The sequence below is a fragment of the Alosa sapidissima genome, chromosome 21, assembly GCF_018492685.1.
Source record: "Alosa sapidissima isolate fAloSap1 chromosome 21, fAloSap1.pri, whole genome shotgun sequence".
Taxonomy (NCBI): domain Eukaryota; kingdom Metazoa; phylum Chordata; class Actinopteri; order Clupeiformes; family Clupeidae; genus Alosa; species Alosa sapidissima.
This window is the reverse complement of record NC_055977.1, coordinates 18878237-18898874: the sequence shown is the minus strand read 5'-3', so window position 1 is coordinate 18898874 and position 20638 is coordinate 18878237. Positions and strand designations below refer to the sequence as shown.

The 20638-nt window shown below is 44.8% G+C and overlaps 2 protein-coding genes across 6 annotated transcripts in view; both read left to right on the top strand.

Annotated features, from left to right (window-relative positions):
- Positions 1-4104, top strand: part of atp9b (ATPase phospholipid transporting 9B) — a 30896-nt gene extending 26792 nt beyond the window's left edge. Inside the window, exons 28-30 of one of the 3 annotated variants that reach the window (XM_042076169.1) lie at positions 180-383; positions 981-1013; positions 2251-4104. In XM_042076169.1, coding sequence (XP_041932103.1) covers positions 180-383; positions 981-1013; positions 2251-2387 — 374 coding nt within the window. In that variant the 3' untranslated portion in view covers positions 2388-4104. Of the gene's footprint in view, positions 1-179; positions 384-980 lie in introns of all 3 variants that reach the window. The other 2 variants (XM_042076168.1, XM_042076167.1) reach the window with 2 other exon arrangements.
- Positions 4105-8722: 4618 nt separating this feature from the next.
- Positions 8723-20638, top strand: part of nfatc1 (nuclear factor of activated T cells 1) — a 32264-nt gene continuing 20348 nt past the window's right edge. For all 3 annotated transcript variants that reach the window (XM_042076178.1, XM_042076177.1, XM_042076179.1), the window contains exons 1-6: positions 8723-9678; positions 11012-12131; positions 12513-12672; positions 16256-16458; positions 18095-18267; positions 19751-19891. In XM_042076178.1, the coding sequence (XP_041932112.1) occupies positions 9660-9678; positions 11012-12131; positions 12513-12672; positions 16256-16458; positions 18095-18267; positions 19751-19891 (1816 nt within the window). In that variant the 5' untranslated portion in view covers positions 8723-9659. The remainder of the gene's footprint in view (positions 9679-11011; positions 12132-12512; positions 12673-16255; positions 16459-18094; positions 18268-19750; positions 19892-20638) is intronic.

Sequence of the window (20638 nt, the reverse complement as noted above, 5' to 3'; positions counted from 1 at the left end):
TTAGGGGACCGAGCTGCAGAGGAGACCTTAGGTGGCAGTAACTACGACAACAATAGATACTACCATGCAGTTTATGCTTTATCCAGTGCATTCCCGAGCAATGGTCACTGAGAGATACCCGGAGGTACCACCACACTGGTTGACCCCTGACCCTGACCTTTTGTGCTCCTCTTCTCCAGGGGGCATCCTAATGTACGGGGCGCTGCTGCTGTTCGAGTCGGAGTTTGTGCATGTGGTGGCCATCTCGTTCACAGCGCTGGTGCTGACCGAGCTGCTGATGGTGGCGCTCACCGTGCGCACGTGGCACTGGCTCATGGTGGTGGCCGAGTTCTTCAGCCTGGGCTGCTACCTGGCCTCGCTCGCCTTCCTCAACGAGTACTTCGGTAAGGGCACCGCACCTCAACCACCTCGACCTCCGTGGAGGAAGATAAAAATAGGGTGCACAGTACATTTTATTGTAGTGGTAATCTTCCCAGGGTTAGTTAAGTTAGGAGAAGCTTGATGTAAGGACGTTATTCATGATTAGCAAAGGGAGTGTATTCTCCTTTGGTAGTATTGCTCCCTCATACATGTTGAGCAGATCCATACATGTGGTTCTGCTGTGTACACTATGCCAAGTTTCTGAGGATGCCTCAAATCTCTGCGTAGCTGTGCTCTGTACTCACAACGGCTTGCTTTTCTCTTTCTGCTTCTCTTTTCCTGCTTTTACTCCACTCCTCCTCCTCCTCCTCCTCTGGCCTGTGCCATCGCTTTGTTTTGGTTTTTCGTTTCATTTCTCCCTCCTTTGTTTGCTCTCTTGCTCTCACTCTCACTCACTTTTTCACTCTGTTGATTTTGCCTTTGTCTGACCTCTCTCTCTCTCTCTCTATCTCTCTCTCTCACATTACTTCTTCGGTTACATACACTACCCCTCCACACACTCTCTCTTGCCCTCTCTCTCTCTCTTGTCCTCTCTCTCTCTCTCTCTCTTTTTGGGACAGGCATAGGCAGAGTGTCTCTCGGAGCGTTTCTGGGTAGGTTTGCCACTTTGGGCGAGGGTTGTCACTCCTCCTCCTTTCTCTCCTCCTCCTCTCTCTCTCCTTCATCCATCGGTCTGCTCCTCTCAAACTCCTGCCGCATCTCTATGAGCAGATCTCCAACTCCAGTGTGACCCATGCCAGTCTCTCTCCTTGAACCCACGATCAGTGCACCCTCTCGTTGCACCCTTTCCTCGCACATCCAGAGGGCAGAGATACTGATCTCAGATCATGTTTCTGTCCTCAGTCCATCCTGACTAACCCATTGTGTCAAGATTGCTCATTCTCCAGGAAACATTCCATCTGAGTGCATGTCTACATGCCCCCAAGAAACTCTTCTTCCACCTTTCGAGAATGCCGTCGTGACCCATTCCTCAAAGCATTGTGTGGACTCTGCTGTGTGTGATAGTGTGATGTATTGTGATTTTTTTTATTTTGGAAAGACCAATACCAGTACTGTCCATCTGGTGTCGTATCACACCATGTACTACCTTTGGTGTTTTTCCCTTAGTGTTATAAAAAGGTGAGAACTGCACGTACTCACCTTGTCAACAGTCACCCCGACAGGTCAGCCAATGAACCAACATCAGTATCATCCTAAACACCTTAACCACTCAAAGAGATGGACTGAAGGGTCTAAATTTCTTTATCCAATGTCAGACTATTCATCATTCTCCACTTTGATATCTTCTGCTCTATATGGTCCACCTTTCAATGTATATCTTCAGTGTATATTGAAACTGATCTTATAAGGTCTGTATAATAAGTGCTCTGAACTTGTGGTATGGTCGCTATCAATGAAAACTCAACCTTACCAATGTAGTATATTAGCATGTTGCATCTGTATGCAAAGTGACCACAGATTTTACCTGTTACCAGTCCAATGCCTCAGCCCCTAATTACCAAGTACCAACTCATTTAAGCAATAGAAGTATAATCAGTATCATCAGTTTTAGAATATTGTAATCCTTCAGCAATGATAGGATATGTAGTCTTTATTTAGTCGTTACTAACGAGTGATATAATGGCGGAAAATCAATGGGTGGGTGATGGTTTAAGTCCCCTAAATCATTACTACGGGTCTCTTTCTCCGCAGCCATTAGCAATGTACTTGAGATATTTCGTTGTTGCACTGACCATTGTATGTTTAATCTTCCTCATCTTCATTATCTAACCATTTCTCTGTGCATCTCTATGAATATCTCTCTATCTCTATCTCTCTCTCTCTCCTCAGACTTGGGCTTCATCACTACCAAGGCCTTCCTGTGGAAAGTGTCGGCCATCACGGTGGTGAGCTGTCTGCCCCTGTACATCGTCAAGTATCTCAAGAGGAAGTTCTCTCCCCCCAGCTACTCCAAGCTGTCTTCATGAGAGTGCCTCCTCTTAAGCACAAGACCAGACATTTGTTATGGCACATACGTACATATATACACTGTACTGATACAGAACATGGGGAATGATATTTATGGTGGCAAAAAGAAGAGTGGACATCATAATTTGATAAACTTGAAAAGACTGAAAGACTGAAGCACTTGCGGCAGAGATGGAGAGAGACATAAAGAAAAAGAAAAGACAGCTGAAAGACAATGTGAAGTGTGATGTCGATGGCCTTTGTTCATTGGAATGCCTACCTGCTAAATTTGTCCTCCTTCACTATTAGTCATGGACACTCCAATATTTTTTTCCTTTTTTTGTATGTGCAACTTGAATCTGTTTTGCCATGTGTCTGAGTTTTGGTGTAAGTTTTGATCTACCTGACGCTTTTTCTATTACCTGGAAAACTATGGCAGTATGCAGACTTAACTCTTGCCCTGTGCTGGCTCTAACAAAGAACTTCAAGCTTTGTTCCCCCTACCAGCTTTAGCGGGAGAGCGAAGCGTCGAACACCTGGAGTCTCTTTAGGACAGGATATAGCTGAAGAAATATTTTTGTTCTCCTAGCAGTGTCCTCTGCTCGCTAACTGGTCAGCTTTGCAGCCCTGCACACCAGCTGATACTTTTCCGACCTCCCAAGTACTCTGCAAGCCACCAGGAGCAGTCGTTTGATTTTTTTTTTTTTTTTTTTCACGTTTTATTTGTTCCGAGAACAATGTTATTTCTGCCTTGGATTTCCATTGGTTTTCCTACTGCTCAACAGATCTTGTGTAGTTAGTATACTAGAAAAGAAGACATGCTGTATAGTTTTGCCGTGACGCATCACTACTTTTTTACTTCAGTCATTCCCCTCAGACAATGACTTCTTGACCCCTTGGCAATTTTTATGAATGTGATTTAACGGACATATAAGTACAGCAATGACATGCGCCTCTTTTTTTCGATCAGTGTTTAGCCTTCTGCTTTGTAGCGGTTTAATTTCAAAACAATCATCAACGAAATCACATCATTTCAAGTTGGATGGATGAGGCAAATGTCATGCCTTGGCTCAACATAAAATGGTTTATCCTCAAAACATTGCCACTGGTGTTACATCGTATTTCTAGCTTATTTCAACTGTAGTCATCTTTGGTTGCTAACAGAACCACATAATGTAAGTCTGCCAGGCTGGGAACAGTATGCAGACATCAGTATTTTGTTAGGATGAGTTTTATCATTCACACCCTTGTCTGTCTATGCTACTGTTTGTGAGAGTGTATTTATGTGACAAAATGAACGTAAAAAATAGTTGACTCTTATTTGTATGGGTTGATTATGTGTTTTTTGTGTATGTATGTGTGCATGTGAATGTGTGTGTGTTTTATGTAGAGGTGCCATTCATTTCAGTCACATTTCAGTTGCACTAAGGCTGATTGCTCTGATTTTCAAATGGAAGCACAGTAGATATGCATTTATGACATGTCAACAATGTTTTGATTTATTTTTTGTCATTTTCACATCACTGAATGATTCAATCAATCACACACAATCTGCTGGAGCAAAACAGATGTTTACCCTGGGAGTGTTCAGCTTCATATGGCAACTATGATTCTGTGCAAGATCATTTGTTTTTTTAATTATTTTTTTATGTGAGCTCGCATTCCATGTCTACTGCTTTTTTAAAAACATTTCTGTCCATGTTTATTAATATATGATTAATAAAAGAGCAATAACTTGATATAGCACCCAAAGTGGAGGTTATTTTTTGCTGCGCCATTTTAAGACATTTAATTTGTGCTCTTTTCTCCTATTGCGCAGGAGAGATCTATAGAGACAATTTATTCTCTATCTTCCCTTAGATTCACTATTTGACCACTAGGTGGAGACTTGAGGCATGCAAACGCAGTAAGTCAAAGCAACACACAGTTCACACTGTACTCTTCCAGTTTCTTATATTTCAGTTAATGTATTTTCTATTTCAGTATTCAAGTACAGAAAGCAACTTAAAATATGGTCAGTTCTGCAAGTAGGACACAGGTACTCCACTGCTTGGTTTTATAGTGTCTCCCAGTAGTTGAATTGTCTCCTTTTCTCAAAAATGAATATAGAGATTTATTACATGGTGATTTCTACTGTGTGTCTGTTGTGAAATGCATGCAGATTATGGAAAAAAATCTGTTATCAATTTAAAAAAAAAAAAAAAAAAACACACACTCTGTGTGCACAAACAGGAAATGTTTATATGGTGGGGGCACCCCCGCACTGAATGTGATGGTCCGATGGCCATAAAATGCCAGTGAACAGAAGAAGAAAAAAACACCCTTTCATCTCATCTTCCAGGCGACAACGAGTGGAATTCCCTTCTCTGTGGATGGCTATTTACAGCAAGGGCCTTTCTGACCAATTGGCTGACCACCCTCCCAGTAGAATCTCTCCACATGGAATCTCAGGTATAATTAAACTCAAACATACTTTTGGGGGGGGGGGGGGGGAGAGGAGTTCACCTCACATCTGTTAATCAACTACCAACAATTACCAATGATCAATGCCAGTTTTCTCATGGATGATCTTCTATGCCTTGTACTTGATTTAATGTTTAGTATGACAGTTTATGATCGGAGAGAAATTGCATTATAGCTGGCAGTAATGCATGACGGCAACAAAACAAGAGTTTATACAACAAACTCCACACTATAGTCTTGCAACCTTTTTTGGTTTCATACAGTCACAGCTGTCTGGATAACTAATGATGGTAATTTTGATACCATAGATTTAATAGAGACCCAGTCAGACCAATAGTATGAAAAATCAGGAACAGAGTTTATTTACAATGATGCGCATCAAGGGAGAGACAGCATGACTTCACCTAAAGATCCATCAGCTGCTCTAACTAGCATTAACTAACATTAAACCATATATTGGAATATTGGACATAATGTTCTATTTCACTTTCTCTCACTAATGAGGCAGAACTTGACTTTGATAACATCAAACACTATTAAAGCATTACCTTTTGTATTGTTTTTGGCCTTGTGAAAGTCAAATGAGCTGAATTGATTAGGCCTAGAGAACTGGGCAGGGAAGTCCTGTGTTCACAGGTTATTACTGAAGAAATCCCTGACTGAGTGTGAGATGATGGCGAGGAAACAAAATGAGTTGTGGAGTGGGACATCCAACAGCTGGACTAGTCAGCCATCTCAACATAGTAGAGAGTGCACCACTAACACCATGAATACTGGGTCAAGAAGAACAAAGGTAAACTCTTTTTGCCTGATTTATTTTATTATGGCAAGATCTACTATGCTGTTCCTGGTCTCTTGTGAATATGGCAGATATTCTTCAAATACACAAGCACATTTCCAAACCTCCGCATTGTATCTCACGTCAACTTTACCCCCATTAACATTGCCTTTCCTCCCTCCCTCACTCTTAAGGAGGGCTGCCCATTTAAGTTGCTTAAATAAAAATTGCCAAGTGTACCAAGGGCTAGACATGACTCCCCATTCTCTCTCTCCCGAGACCCTTCCCTTACTTCACTCTCTCTCTCTCATTTGCCAGCGCAGCGCTCGCTCCACCCCACCCCTCTATCCTCAAATCCCTGCCCATGCTGGCTCCGTGCCCCCGTCGCCTGGCAACAGTCATACACAACAGGAAACAAGAGTGGCTTATTCCCTCGGTGTGCCACTGTAAAAGGAGTACATTGATGTGAGAGACAGGAAGTCCATGTGCTGTGGAGAGGTGTTTGTGTCTGTGTTTGTCGGACGCGCACGTGTTCGTGCGTTCAAGTGTGCATGAATATACATGTGTGAGGGGGGTGTTTAGCGACGTATGACTGTTCCCCAAAGAAAGGCTTGGTGTATGTGTGTGTTCATGTACTCGTGTGTGCACATGTTACTGGGCATTGGCCTGGGACATTTGGTTTGAAATACAAACATGTAAACATGTTTTATTTCAATCTCTGTTCATAGTCCATTTATGATGTATTAGCTCCTGTGAGTTATACACAGTGCGTTCTTAACTGAAAATGTGATCGGCTATGCACTCCGCCTGACAGACAACAGATTTGTTTGATGTAATCAGACAAAAATAATTCCAATAACAAAAGATGGCATTCACCATTCAGATCAACCTTTTCTGCTCTGCCCTTCCCCCGCACCCTTTTTTTTTAAACATATTCCGGAAATGTTAAAGCATTTGCTACCGTGATTTTTTTTTTTTCCTTTCTTTCCGGTTGATCCTAAAGCGGAGTAGCAGGCCGGGGTTTGGGGTGCAGGGCCTCGGAAAGAAAAGCGAGCCAAGGTCTTTTCCACTCTCAGCACAGCGGCCTTCCGACCTGCGTCATACCAGAGAGGCTAACCCACAAACCCAACAGTTGGGTGGGATGGGGGGGGGGGGGGTGGCGAAAGAGCTTTCCAGCTACATGACATAAGAGACCCCCCTGACTTGTGCCTCAATCCATCCAGCCACCCACGCACACACAGATGGAGCAACTAATACTTTGTGTGTGTTGTGGAAAAGAGAGAGGCAGCTTTTGGGGGTAACGCGCACAGCATGCGTAGGCTACTAGATTGGCTACAAACATTCATTCCAGAAGTTTTTTTTTTTGTTTTATTTCATTTCACACACTTAAAGGCAAAGGCACGGCCTATAATCAATGTTTTATTCCTTTGAACGCTCACAATTCTGTAATTGAAGTCTTCCATTACTATACACAATAGAAATGTCTAGAAACCCAGTAAGCTCATGAGAAGTTACAGTGCCTTGCACAGTAAGTCACTAGAGGCTCCACTCAAACCTGGAAACTTCCATTGCCAGATGACCCCTCCACCTCTTTAACCGCTGGCACACTTACACCTGTAAAAGTATTTTTACAAAAAATAAAAATGGTCATCCTATTTTGAATTTGGACATTTGTCTGATTACTCAATGTGTTTTATTTCAAAATAATTGGGGCAGTCACATACATTTTTGAAGGAGTGCAGATTATTTGGCAGTTCACATTATAATTGCTTGTAGGCCCGCCCCACCCCACCCTCTATGTCCATGCAAAGCAATACATGTAAAATCTTGCTGTCACATGGTCTGCAACAGACCATGTGACAGCAAGATTTTACATGTATTGCTTTGCACCTGCAGTGTAGCATTGTGAGTGCTCCAGGTGATGTCTGGACCCCTGGGAGTCATCAGTATTAATCGTGTGACTATTTCAATGTGGCAGGCAAAGTTGGGTTCATACTCCAAAGTTGCTGGATATATTTTTGGTTGCAGACATTCATTAACATCATAATACTGGAAGGGCATTTTGGGGAGTTATTTGTCTCACATGATATATTCTCTGACTCTCTCGGTCTGTGTGTGTGAGCGAGAGAGTGTGTGTGAGAGAGAGAGAGAGCGAGAGATTGTGTGTTAGAGAGAATGTGTCTGATTTACTGCCCATAGTGAATGAGTCTGCTGTACAGAAGCCCTATACAAAACATAAGCACTTTCACTGGGCTGTTTCTCACCATGCTGAGATAGATCCCTCCACGGGCATTTTAATACACTTCCAGCTTGGTCATAAAAAAGAAACATGTCTGGGAGTAGGCTTAAATCACTATTATGCATCAACACGTTCTCTTAAGGCATATGGATGGTTTGGGTCACCAGGAGGACTGCTGAACGTGCAATAATACTATCCCAATAAGTGCAGCCTGAAGTCCACTATGTATTCGGACATAAGTAATTTCCCTTGTAAAGATTCTGCTGGTATGATATAACTAAACACACTCAAAATACAATAATTAGCAGTTCCCTGCCTCTGAATTTACCATTGCACTGTGCAAAATATTTTTCTATTGACCAACACTCTTCAGATTGGCTGACGTTTTACTCATCCTGTTGGATAATAACCTTATCACATCAAAACATTTTCTGTGGACTTAACACCAGTCTTTAGGGCAACACCCCCCAGATATTTCATTACTCTCTGTAGCCAGCCTGTCTGTCCTCTCAACCCATTTTGTGAGTTTGGTGGAACCAGCCAAGTCTGTCTCCGGGTCTCAAAACTAAATTAGCAACCAGGAAATAAAATAGACAGCCGAGATGGACACACGTCAGTCACCAACTGGCAACTATTAACGCATGTCCGCTGGTAGTCAAGGAGAGAGAAGAGAGAAAGTACAACGGGACACGCGGGCTCGGTTTCACATAACGGCAGCTAGGGCACCTCCCCGTTCCCAGCTCGGCCTTTCGCCTGCGGGTGAGAGATTTCCATGAGGTCAAAACTCGCGAGTGAGGAGGGGCTGGAGGTGGGTCTGTAATGAAACGAGCAGATAGCATTACGGGAACGTCGTCACTGCCAGGTGTAATGGCAGGCATGGAATCCTCAGTATTGGAGAAAGGGTTCCTGGCACTGCTGTGGCTTTTCTGTGCTACCCAGATCATTATGTGGGAGGAAACTGAAGAATGCGGGTTATTAGACCTCAGATAGACAAGGTGAAGTTACAAACACACAGCCTGTGTCCGTAAGTGTTTGGAAACTATTCTTAAGGTTTAAACAGGTTATTAGTATTGGCTTAAGCTTCTATATTGTAGCCCAGTGTTTTATAATAGATAGGCTTTTCAAGGCTCGTGCCAGTGCAACAGTTGCCAGTGGATTTTATTAGAATGGATGACACACTCGCAGTTTTGAGACTACTCGTTCGCCTGTCTTAAGGACACACGTTTTCTTCGTCAAATAATGGCCAACCTCCACTGAAATAAGTTTAGACCCAGGCTGCCCTTCTCCTTCGCTGTTCTGCCAGCTCCCCAACTACTGCATCTACATCTGGATTCCCTCAACAGCAATTTCTCTCCGTCTGCTGGTCAGACGCGCTCCAACGTCATTGCGCGCTGGGGCGGCACGGTCTCTCGGAGGTGTTTCCCGACTTTAAAAGACCAGGAGACTTCTCTCTGCTCCAGCAGTGCGTCATTCAGACCCGGAGCGACTGTGAGCCCAAAAATAAAACAATAATTTTTAGAAAGAAAAAAACAAAACAAAAAACACAGTTTGCTACTTTCGGTTAACCTATTTAGGACGCCCATAGAAGATTTATCTTTTTTTTACCACGAGTATCACCATAACTTACTGGGATTGCATTATACTTTTTTATACTGAATTCAGAGTGAAAGCCGTCTGTCGACATTTCTGGGTCGCTGTCATCATACGGATGTAGGATAATATCGTGTCAGGATACATTGGCGTGAGTTTTGGAGAGCGTTTCTCAGACTGGACGGGGAATCTCAAAGGTGCATCCATAACCAGCTCGTCAATATGAAATCTGCCGAAGAAGGTAACCGTTATGTTATGTCATATAACCTGCCGTTTAGACTTTGGTGTTTGAAATTATAAAAACGCATGTGATAATAGTACTTGTGCAGTAGAGATTCTTAGAGTTGCCGCTTCTGACGTGGACCAGTCCTACTTTAGGCTACTGTAGACCATAACCCCCTAGAGCTCTTTGCCAATAGTTTATCCTAAAATGAGAGGTAGGCGGGGTTCTCATTCAGAAACCAGAGCAGATTGAGCGTCACGGTCACAAGTTTTAAACAGTTGACACAAGCAATATACAGTACAGTGCGCTGTGACCATCTGTGCTTTTATTTGTAAGAACTCATCTGGAGGACAGAATTGCATGGTGCTGTAGAGTTAGCTTGTCAGAATAGTCATTGTGGATTGTAAGCTTAGCATTTGCTTACAGTTGTAATGAAGGGACCCCACCCCATAAAGTCCCTATGAATTCTCACATTTTAAAGGCCTAATCAATTACAGAGGCCCTTATGGTTCTGAGAATAAAGTCCATGGTTGTCAGAGTCAAAAGAAATTTACTACAGAAAAAAAACAGAATAATAGTGGAGTTATATGGCTCATTGTGGTGAAATGTTTATGGACAAGGTCTATTTGGGTTTGTAAAAATGCCTTTTAACTATGCATAAAAAACAACTTGTAGCATTGCTTTTAAAAAGAAACTGTCCCATGGTTTTACAATGCACTCCAAATCCAAACAGTCATTAGCCATTACAATCAGATGAGAAGTGCTTCTTGCTCTCAGGACAGGACAGGACAGTCTTTTACCCTGATGTCCCAAGCAACAACTCTTGCAGCAGTGTCATCAAGCACAGCCTCTGTTAACAGTCTGCTAATGAGAGTGTGTTTGCAAGTGCTTGTTGCCGTAGAATCCAGTTGGCTCCATGGCCCGTTGTCTTCTTTTGTGGTTGGAGGGGCGAGTATTTTTACCTCAGTTATTTTTGGCCCATCTCACCTTGGGACTGGAGGTTTAGTTTATCAGCACAAGCTCAGTTTTAGGTGGAACTGAGATTAGTGTTTCTCCAGAGGGGGTGGGCTAGGTCCAATGTCTTGAGGAGAAGTGTGTAAATGTGTGTTGGTGTGCATGTGTGTGTGTGTGTGTGTGTGTGTGTGTGCGCGCGTCAGCGCTAACCAAGAATGGGTTTGGAAAGCTCAGCATGAGTTCAGTCACGTGCGTCTTGTGTTACAGTGGAACTGATGTGGGTTGTCTGGTATGCTAGTGGTATGATTTCAGCTTAGACTCTCCTGATTGATGTAAGTGGTGGTGGTGGTGGTGACCTCCCAAGAGATGCATCTCTCTCTCTCTCTCTCTTCCCCAGACGCATACGGCTACCCTGCCAGTGGCAGCCTATCGCTCCCGGTCAGCAACCCGTACCTGTCCCCACAGTACCACAGTCCTCAAGGTGGTCCAGTTCTGTCTGTGGCCATCACACCTCCGTCCAGCTACGGGCATCAGGAGGACAAAGTGTCCCTGGGGTTCTACACATCCGCCGGTATGCGTCCCAATAGCACCCCGGCACTGGAGAGCCCGCGGATCGAGATAACGCCTTATAGCCAGTTCTCTGAGGAAGAGGAGGAAGGCGGAAGTGGCGGTGGCACGCCGGCGGGCAACCGGATCATCTCCGTGGCAACGCTGACGCTCCCCAACGCCGACGGCTACCGCGACCCAAGCTGCCTGAGCCCGGCAAGCAGCGTGTCGTCGCGGAGCTGCCACTCGGAGGCGTCGTCATACGAGTCGGGCCTGTCGTGCACCTACGACATGTCGCCGCAGAACTCGCCCTGGCAGTCGCCCTGCGTCTCCCCGAAGGGGGGCGGCTCGTCGTCGATGCACTCCTGTACGCTGGCTGCGTCGCCCCAGCCCTCGCCCTCCGGCTCGCCCCGCACCTCCAGCCTCGGCGACGACGCCTGGGGCACCTCCCGTCCGGCCTCCTCCCCACAGCCTAGCTCCCCCTGTGGCAGCAAGCGGAAGTACAGCTTTGGCGGCGGTGGTGGTGGTGGTGGAGGAGGAGGAGGTGGGGTTGTTGGTGGTGGGGGTGGCGGTGGGGGGGCCTACAAGTACCCATACTCCCCCAACCAGTCGCCCAACCCTTCCCCCCACACCTCCCCGCGCCTCAGCGTGGCCGAAGAGACGTGGCTGAGCAACACCAACCAGTACACCAACTCGGCCATCGTGGCGGCCATCAACGCCCTCTCCACGGACGGGGCAAGCGACCTCGGGGAGAGCCTCCCGCTGAAGACCCGCAGGACTGGCCTGGACCCCTGTCCGTCCCTCAGCATGAAGGTGGAACCGAGGGGAGATGAGCTGGTGTCAGGAGAGTACAGCACGAGCGACTACGGCTCCCCCTCTCACATGCCCTTCAAGAAGGAGGGCTACAGCGGAGGCTTCCTGGACGTACCCCAGCACACCTACTCATGGTCAAAGCCAAAGACATATATTAGGTAGGGAGGAAACATATACATTTAGCTGCCCAGCATCCAATCTATACATTTATATTGGCATATTTATCCTTCAAAGTGATAATTACATTTTTTTTGGTATTAGAGTATAATAATGTGTGATGATGACAATGTAAGAACGTTTATTGATTAATCTGACAAAATAATCAGTTGTCATAATCACTAAGATGCATGTTCTGAGGCCTCAGAGTTCATACATTCACTTTGATAAGACAAAGTTGTAAGTAAAGTGTAAGCCTTTACAGAAACATCACAGAAACATCACAGAAATTCCTCTCTGTGATGTTCCCGAGAAGGTATCAGAGTGTCCACATGGCCCTTTCTGTGTCCAGCATGTTCTCAGCCATCCTCTCTGTGTTCCAGCCCGTCTTTGCCCGCTCTTGACTGGCAGCTGCCATCCAGCTCCGGCCCCTACAGCCTTCAGATTGACGTGCAGCCCAAGTCTCACCACCGCGCCCACTACGAGACCGAGGGCAGCAGAGGGGCAGTGAAGGCACTCGCAGGAGGCCATCCAGTTGTGCAGGTAACCCTATTGGGACCTAATTTCATTAACATGCAACAAGCAAAGTCTGCCTCCAGTTAGCTAAAGCTAATTTAACAACTTGGAAAAATAACTGGTCTAATTTTATGCCAGTAGCAAGCTCAAACATGGATGGGTCAGTGCAGTGCCTGCAGACACCACAGGATAGCTTTGGTTCATGTGTGGTGGATCTTGCTTGTTGCCAGTTGCCGGTCAATGAAATTAGAGTATAGTGTTTATATATTGCAAATATGCATTTTCTTTGTTGTAAAATGATTGTAGCTTAAAGTAACTTTGATGAGATATTCTCCACCTCCTCCTTTTTTGACAGTTCTGCCAATGGTTTGCATGACTTTGGTGTACTTTAAACCATAAACCATATCACAGTGAGCATTTAATCCCATTCAGCAACATGTAATGCATATGAAATGCTTACATATTTTAAATGGTGGCTTTACCATGGTCTTATGAAAGAGTGAAGATGATCTCAGCTGCTATTCTGCATGTTAACTCTTTGAATGTGACTCCTTAGAGTGACTAAATGTGGTGGTGTCATTTCAATATACCCGCCACTCCCATATCTTAACATACTCCCTGGAGAACCGCGTCTGTCATGCTCTGCGTTGTTTTTTGTTGTTGTCCCTGGTGCTTCTTACGTACTTTGTGTTTTTGTCGTGACTTGTGTTTTTTTTTTTGTGGGGGGGGGTTTCCCTCTCCGTGATACCACGCTGGTTCTTCCCGAAAGTGTTTTTGTGTGCAGTCCATGCAGTCATCTGCTGTTTACGCACGCAACACTTCGATTTCTTATTTGTGAGGTTTGTCAGTTCTTTTGTCAATTAGCAGTCATAAAAGAAGGGCAAGTAGAGTCACGAAACACCACTTGCAGGAAACTGGTGATCCTTTGACAATGCACACCATCTCCTCCTCATCCTTACACACACATCCTCCACTTCCGCGTATGATCGAAATCCTTAATGTCAATATTCTCCCAAGAGTATCAAAACAGAAAAAGCAGCTCACCTCTGGATTTAAAGATAGAATAACTATCTAACTAGAATTGAAGGAATTTATATATGAAAATTCATGCAAAGGATTTGCATTTGTGTTAGAATTAAGCTAACTGGGTGTCCAGAAAAATTGTCTACCAAATACCATAGCCATAACTATAGTAGCTAGCTATCAGACAGACTCTCCTTATGATAGTCCTTATCAGACTTTCCTTGTGTTTGTAATTTGTACCTAATTTCCCCCTAATTCCCCCTTTAAGACCAGGACATTCCTGCCTGCCAGGTGTGTGAGTGCAGCACATTGATGAGAGGTGGCTAAGTGTAGCAAGAGTTAGCCTCACAGCCACTTCACTTACTGACTTTACTTACAGCAGTTTCATTCTTTTCTGACTTTTCATGGATTCATGCCCGTGAAATCAGAGCGATTTGCTGAAATTGCAAGTGATTCACTCCTCAGTTTTTCACAGTCACATCTTTTTTTGTCACATCTTTTTTTTCTTCACTGAAAGTTTGCTTGACCTCGTGCCCCTCCTTTATGTTGGCCGCCAATGTCCAGCATCACAGGTATGTCTTCAAACCACCCTGCCTCGCTGACGCCTCAGTCCACTCTGCCAGACGCCAGTGACTCAGTGGTTTCCGTTTTGAAACTGACTCATGGAAGTTTACCATTTCAATTTGGGAGCCAAACAGGAGCTTGTCTGTGAGTGCGGAGGGCATAAGTCACCCTAGCCAAAAGTGGATTCAAGACAACAAGTCAGTGTCATTTGATGTGAGTGAGGCACTAACCACACATGTGGGGGGTAGGCCTCACAAATGCTCTGACAAAATCAGTCACTACCTGAATGGTTTTGAAAAAATGCTACTGTCACAAATTCGTGCTAAAGGAATTATGAGTAATGATGCTGACTTGCCCACTTTTTCTAAACAAACAAAAAACAATGGCACATTTAGCCTCTCCTAGTGCCTCTGAAGCATCTTCGCAGTCAAGCATGGACATGTGTACATGTAACTTAATGAGGTGCTTATGATCCTAAACACTGGGATCTGCACATGTGCAGCTCCCAGCTTTTACTTTTTTTACCCCTCTGGAGCTCTGGAGCCTCCCCAACACCACCGCAGCTTCCGGCCGAGCTCACAGGCAAGCTTTTGTTCTGGAAAATTCCCAGTGCTCCTCTGACATCATCTGTCGGGGCTGCTGGACGGAGGCGCTCGGCCCAACCGCACACGTTTCTGGCAGACGAAGGAGCCACGCTCCCTTTAGCCAGGCCCCAAACGGCACCAGCTCTCCTCCTGTTAACCGACAGATTACAGAGCACTCTCCTCCTCTAATCCCTTAGAGGCTCCCCTCTCCATTCAGGCCCCAGCACCACCACGCCCTTTCCCCCCTCAGAGTGGTCACGCATTTGTCCTGGAACAACTGCAATCCCCAATCCTATGCGAGCGAGCAGTTCCTGTTGGTTTCCGCCCATAATTGAATATAATTATTAATTCAAGAAGGATTTTTCTGAAGGCATGACTTGCTGTCAGGCAACCAACCGCTCGAGTCGTGAAGAGGATGGACTCATCTTGCGCGCAGAATGCCTAACTGAATGCCCGTCTGAACCACAGCTATGCACCGTGCCCGGTGCGTCTGGGCTTTTTCTTTGACTGGGAAAATAAATCCTGCTCGGAGAAAGGCTGAACGCAAGACATGGTAACTTTTGCGACTGGAAAATATGATGTAATGGCTCAGTGGAGACACTTTTGGGTTTTTCTTTCTGGGGTTCCTGAAGAATGATCTGAGAAAGTCTATGTTTTCTCAATCTTAGTGGCGTTATGTAAACTTAATTCTGTAAAAGAATTTCCCCAGAGTGTGTGCCAGTCAATGAATGGAAGTTTTTCCATTCTAGTGGATGTGTTTTTGTTTTTGAGCCCACAGAAGAACTACCAAATTAAAACCCTTTTTGTAGATTATGTAAATACATCTGCAATATCAACACATTTATTAGATAAAATAAATGTCCATTTCCTTTTAGATGATTTAGATGATGCAAGAGCCCACCGACATGGTGGTTTCTCACAGTGCCCATCCAACGGAGAAATTCTCTGCCAGTGTAACAGCAGCTCAGTTGTAGGGGGTGGTGTTGATGGGTAACAGCAGCTCAGTTGTAGGGGGTGGTGTTGATGAGTAGTCCGGCTGAAGGGCACCGAGTGCAGCGGAGTCTTCACATTCCTCTGCTGGGTGATAGTAGGATAGAGAGGGAGGGGAGCTCTCGCACTCGCACTCTCTCCCCTCTCTGTTGGATAGTATAGGAGCAGCTATGGCAGGCAGCCACACGTTGTTCCCATGTAAATATAGACCCATGTTGTCTTCTATGTACACAATGCCTCTTGTCGGTATGTCACAGAGATACAGACCTCCCAGTTGTTTTGGAAAATCCGTAGAATCTCTTAATCCTCCAGAGAAAAAAAAAAACTAATTTGAAGGTCAACTTGCTTTCGTTCACTTTGGTTTAGGGCATTTTTCATTCATAATGACCACCACTGGTTACTGTGTTGTGTGGCTTTGAACATGTGTAATGTCTTGTCTCGGTCCCCAGCTGCATGGCTACATGGAAAGCGAGCCGCTGACCCTCCAGCTGTTCATTGGGACTGCGGACGACCGGATGCTGCGGCCGCATGCTTTCTATCAGGTCCACCGCATCACGGGCAAGACTGTGTCAACACCGAGCCATGAGGTGCTGCAGAACAGCACCAAGCTGCTGGAGATACCTCTGCTTCCAGAGAGCAACATGAAGGCTATGTGAGTTTGTGTGTGTGTGTGTGTGTGTGTGTGTGTGTGTGTGTGTGTGTGTGTGTGTGTGTGTGTGTGTGTGTGTGTGTGTGTGCGTGCGCGTGCGCGTGTGCATGTGTGTCTGTCTGTCTCTCCGCCTACATACATGTGGACATCCACCGTACATTATACATAACTACAGTAGTATACATAACACCTTCACATGTATACATTTTTGAAAACTAAAACAAAACAAAAAAATTAAGTTTTCTTTTCGGCATGTAACATCTCCTTATAATGCAGACATGTGGACCCATAATAAATGACACAATACTGTAAGTTGTTAAAAAATACACTTCTCGCCTTTTCCCAGACCAATAACAGAGACATACCATAACATGCTACCACTTAATTGAGAATGTAGGGGGTTAAAATAAGGAAAGAGAATCAGTTTCACTATTTTACTACTTGTTACCCTTCTGCCAGCTCTCACATCATGGGCTCTGTTCATAGAACAATAGAACAATTTTAAAGAACATTGGGTCATATGACCAGTCAGAGCTGACCGCTATTGGGTTCTCTTTTGAAGACGAGGGGTGGGGTGCATGGGTAGAGTCACATCATATGACTGTGCTGTCTGACGACCGTTGGTCTGTGTGGTTTTGTCAGTTGTTTTAGCCGGGTGGGTTGACTGTGCACAGGAGCTCCAGAGCTCTGGTTACAGGGGGGCCCACGGATCCCCCAGAGTTTGTGGAGAGGCCACGAGTTCTGGACTCCACTCCAGGCAGTAGCAGCCTGCTACGCTCAGCAGTTTTTCCTCTCCACTCGCTCTGCATTTTTAATGGATGTAACACTTCGCTAAATGTTATATAACCATCGAACTTCTGTATTTGGTTTCCCCCCTCTTTTGGGAGAACATTCCAGTCTGTGTGAAGACTGCTGGAAGTTACTTGCATTAGTAATATATCCCAAAAGGTCCCTATATTAAACATGTATCCATTTTGCTTGGGTTTTGGGGATTCTGTTTCACCATTTTGTCGGGCGAGACGTTTGCGTAGATTTCAGCAGCACAATTTTGCTTAGCTCTTGACAGCCTGTAATTTATTCAAAGGGGCTTAAGTTTTCATTTTCAGAGCAGTTTCACTGTTTCTGAGGTTGGTCCAACACAAGCAGTGGAGGTTTGTGGGGTTGGTCGGTTTTATGGCGCATTCCAAGTGCTATAGATCTACAGGTTTTGCCCGTGTTCAATATGAGGGACCCACGCTGTTCTCAGGCTCGCTTCAGAAAGGTTCCACTCCAAAAGTAAAGACACAGATTTGAAGTTACCAGTGTTAAACCCTGTTTGTAGTGTAAGAGGAAACCTCCCTAAGATACAAAAATGTACTGTATGTTTTAAAAACTACTGTATTCATTGGAACACATAACTGAAAATGAAAATAGATCAAATTGATAGCTATGTAAAAAGTGTCATTAAAATGTATGACAGATGACTAAGTAGTGAATAAGTTACTCTACAATGTGGATGAGTAAACTTTGTGGCATTTTGACTATTGCTCATTACTAATTTAGTAAGTTACTGAAGAAGTACTCATCACATACTGTAGCATCTATTCATATCCAGACTAAATGATACGTGTACACGCTCATCCATAATCTTCCCCATCAGAATCGACTGTGCTGGCATTCTCAAGCTGCGCAACTCGGACATCGAGCTTCGGAAGGGCGAGACGGACATCGGGCGAAAGAACACCCGCGTGAGGATGGTGTTCCGAGTGCACATTAGCCAGCCTAATGGAAGGACCATCTCCCTGCAGGCCGCCTCCAACCCCATCGAGTGCTGTAAGCAGACCTTTCAACGTGCCTTCGCCCGTCAGCATGACACTTCCAACTTGAAATGTTTAGAGACTAGAGAACTAGAGAAAGATAGTAAATATTCTAGTAGTAAGTAAGTAAGATAGTAATATACTTACTCAAAACCTAACGAGAAAGTGAGAATGTGGGAAGCATGGAGGACATGCATTAGCCATATTTGACAAAATACACAAAAGTTTGGATCAGCAATACAGTATATAATGTAATGATATGCACTAACCTGTAGGTAATTCCAATACCTGTCTTCACTTCCAGATGTAGAAATAGATTTGTTTTTCTGTGAACTCAAGAACAAATAGTCTTGGTAGTTGAAAGGGCAACTGCTTTATGCCATATATTTACACTGCAGTATTTACACTGCAGTCTGGCTGCAGTTCTACCTTAGAAAACATTTTGATAGGAAAAGGTGTTTATGAAGTAACTTTATGCTGACAAGAGATTATGAACTAGCCCATAAATGGTATGAACAGGGCTTGTCTGACACCAGTCAGCATGGACACAGTTGCACTTTTATGATCTAGAACAAAAATATATCATTTTCTAAAAGGGGCGTGTGTCTCCCCCTTTCAGGAAATTCTCCCTGCCTTGGGACAACTTGGCCCCCGGTATATCAGGGCTTTACTGGGTCATTGCTTGTGTATTTATTTCTGTGAGAATTACACTTCTGACACTCAATAGCCAGACAAAGTTTTAGCAGAACACCCTGAAGAGAAGACAATAAATAAATAACAGTTTCCATGTTTTAAAGCAGACATAAAATTGAACAGCAGGTTTTTTTTTTTTTTGCAAAAACATGGCTGGAAATCAGCGTGTGTGGAATGGTCACATCTGACCCTTGTTATGGGGATTTTGTTTTCGCCTGACCAGAATCACCTCACGGTAAATCTTGTGAGCTTTCAAAGACAGTCACTAAATCACAGTAGTCACTACAGTGAGATTCCACTGAGAGAATTGTTCTACCACTAAGTCAAAAGAAAACTCACTGAACTCTGTCTGGTTACAATTGTACCAAAGAAATAAAGACAATTCATTTTGGTAGCAGGAAAATAATTTTATCGCAAACATTGCCAATTAAAAGAAAGAAATGGGCAGAGCGCTCACTGTGGTATGACCTATTTCAGAGAGAGAAATAAAGAAAGAGAGACAGAGAGAGAGAGAGGGAGGGAGAGAAAGAGAAAGAGAAAGAGAGTGTGTGAACAGGTGATGTCATGATTGGAGCAGCAGGACTGCATGGTGAATAGGTCATCTAGTCTTGTCAAAACTCTCTCAGCTTCTCTCCCCCAAATACCACACAAGCTTTACTAATCAGTCACACATATTGGCCTTGTACATTATGTCTGCTTGGATCGAGTAAATGATTCCCCCACAGCAGTCGTAAATGAATCATCCCTTTTAGTGTACGTATGTGGACGTTCCTCTGCGTGATGCCATTTGTCATTCCTCCCCACAGCCCAGCGGTCAGCGCAGGAGCTTCCCTTGGTGGACAAGCAGAGCTTGGACAGCTGTGTGGTCCCAGGGGGGGAGAAGATGCTCCTGACCGGACACAACTTCCAGCCCGACTCCAAGGTTGTGTTTGTGGAGAACGCCCAAGGTAAGGGGAGGCTCGCACTGCCAGGCGAACGAAGGCAGCCCCTGAAATCTGGAAATTGTCAGAGAGGGTAGAGACTAGAGAGAGAGGAGAGAGAGTGTGTGTGTGTGTGTGTGTGTGTGCGTGCGTGTGCGTGCGTGTGCGTGCATGCGCGCGCGTGTGTGTGTGTGTGTGTGTGTGAGCCCAGGCACTCCCAAGGTTCCACACAGTGTGCTTTACCACATGTTTATGTGAGCATATGTGTTTGCTAAGGTTTAAAAGTAGGATTACTGACTTTATGTAAGAAGGAGCTTGACAAGTGTGTGTATATGCATGTGCGTGTATGCATGCACATTTATGTGTGTGTCTGTGTGTGTGTGTGTGTGTATGTGTGTGCGTGCGTGCATGTTTTTGTGTGCGTGTGCGTGCGTGTGTGTGTGTGTATGTGCGTGCGCTCTCTGTCTCCCATCCAAAAAGAGACCCCCCCCCCCCCCCCCCCCTCCCCTCCAGAGCCACTCCCTCCTTTTCCCTCTCCCTCTCCCCTCTCTCCCAGCCGTCAAAATATCCCTCGATCCGCCAGCAGTCCACATGTGGTCGGCATTAACTGCAGTATTTTTAACTCCACGGATTTACATTTGCCCAAGTTTCCATTGCCTGCACGCCCCAGGAATGGCTCCCAAACACAGAATCTGCCGTCTGTTGCAGACCCCGCCACTTGAGTGTTTGTTTAGATTTCTCTTTCTGTTTTTTCATAATCCTTTTTTCTTCTCT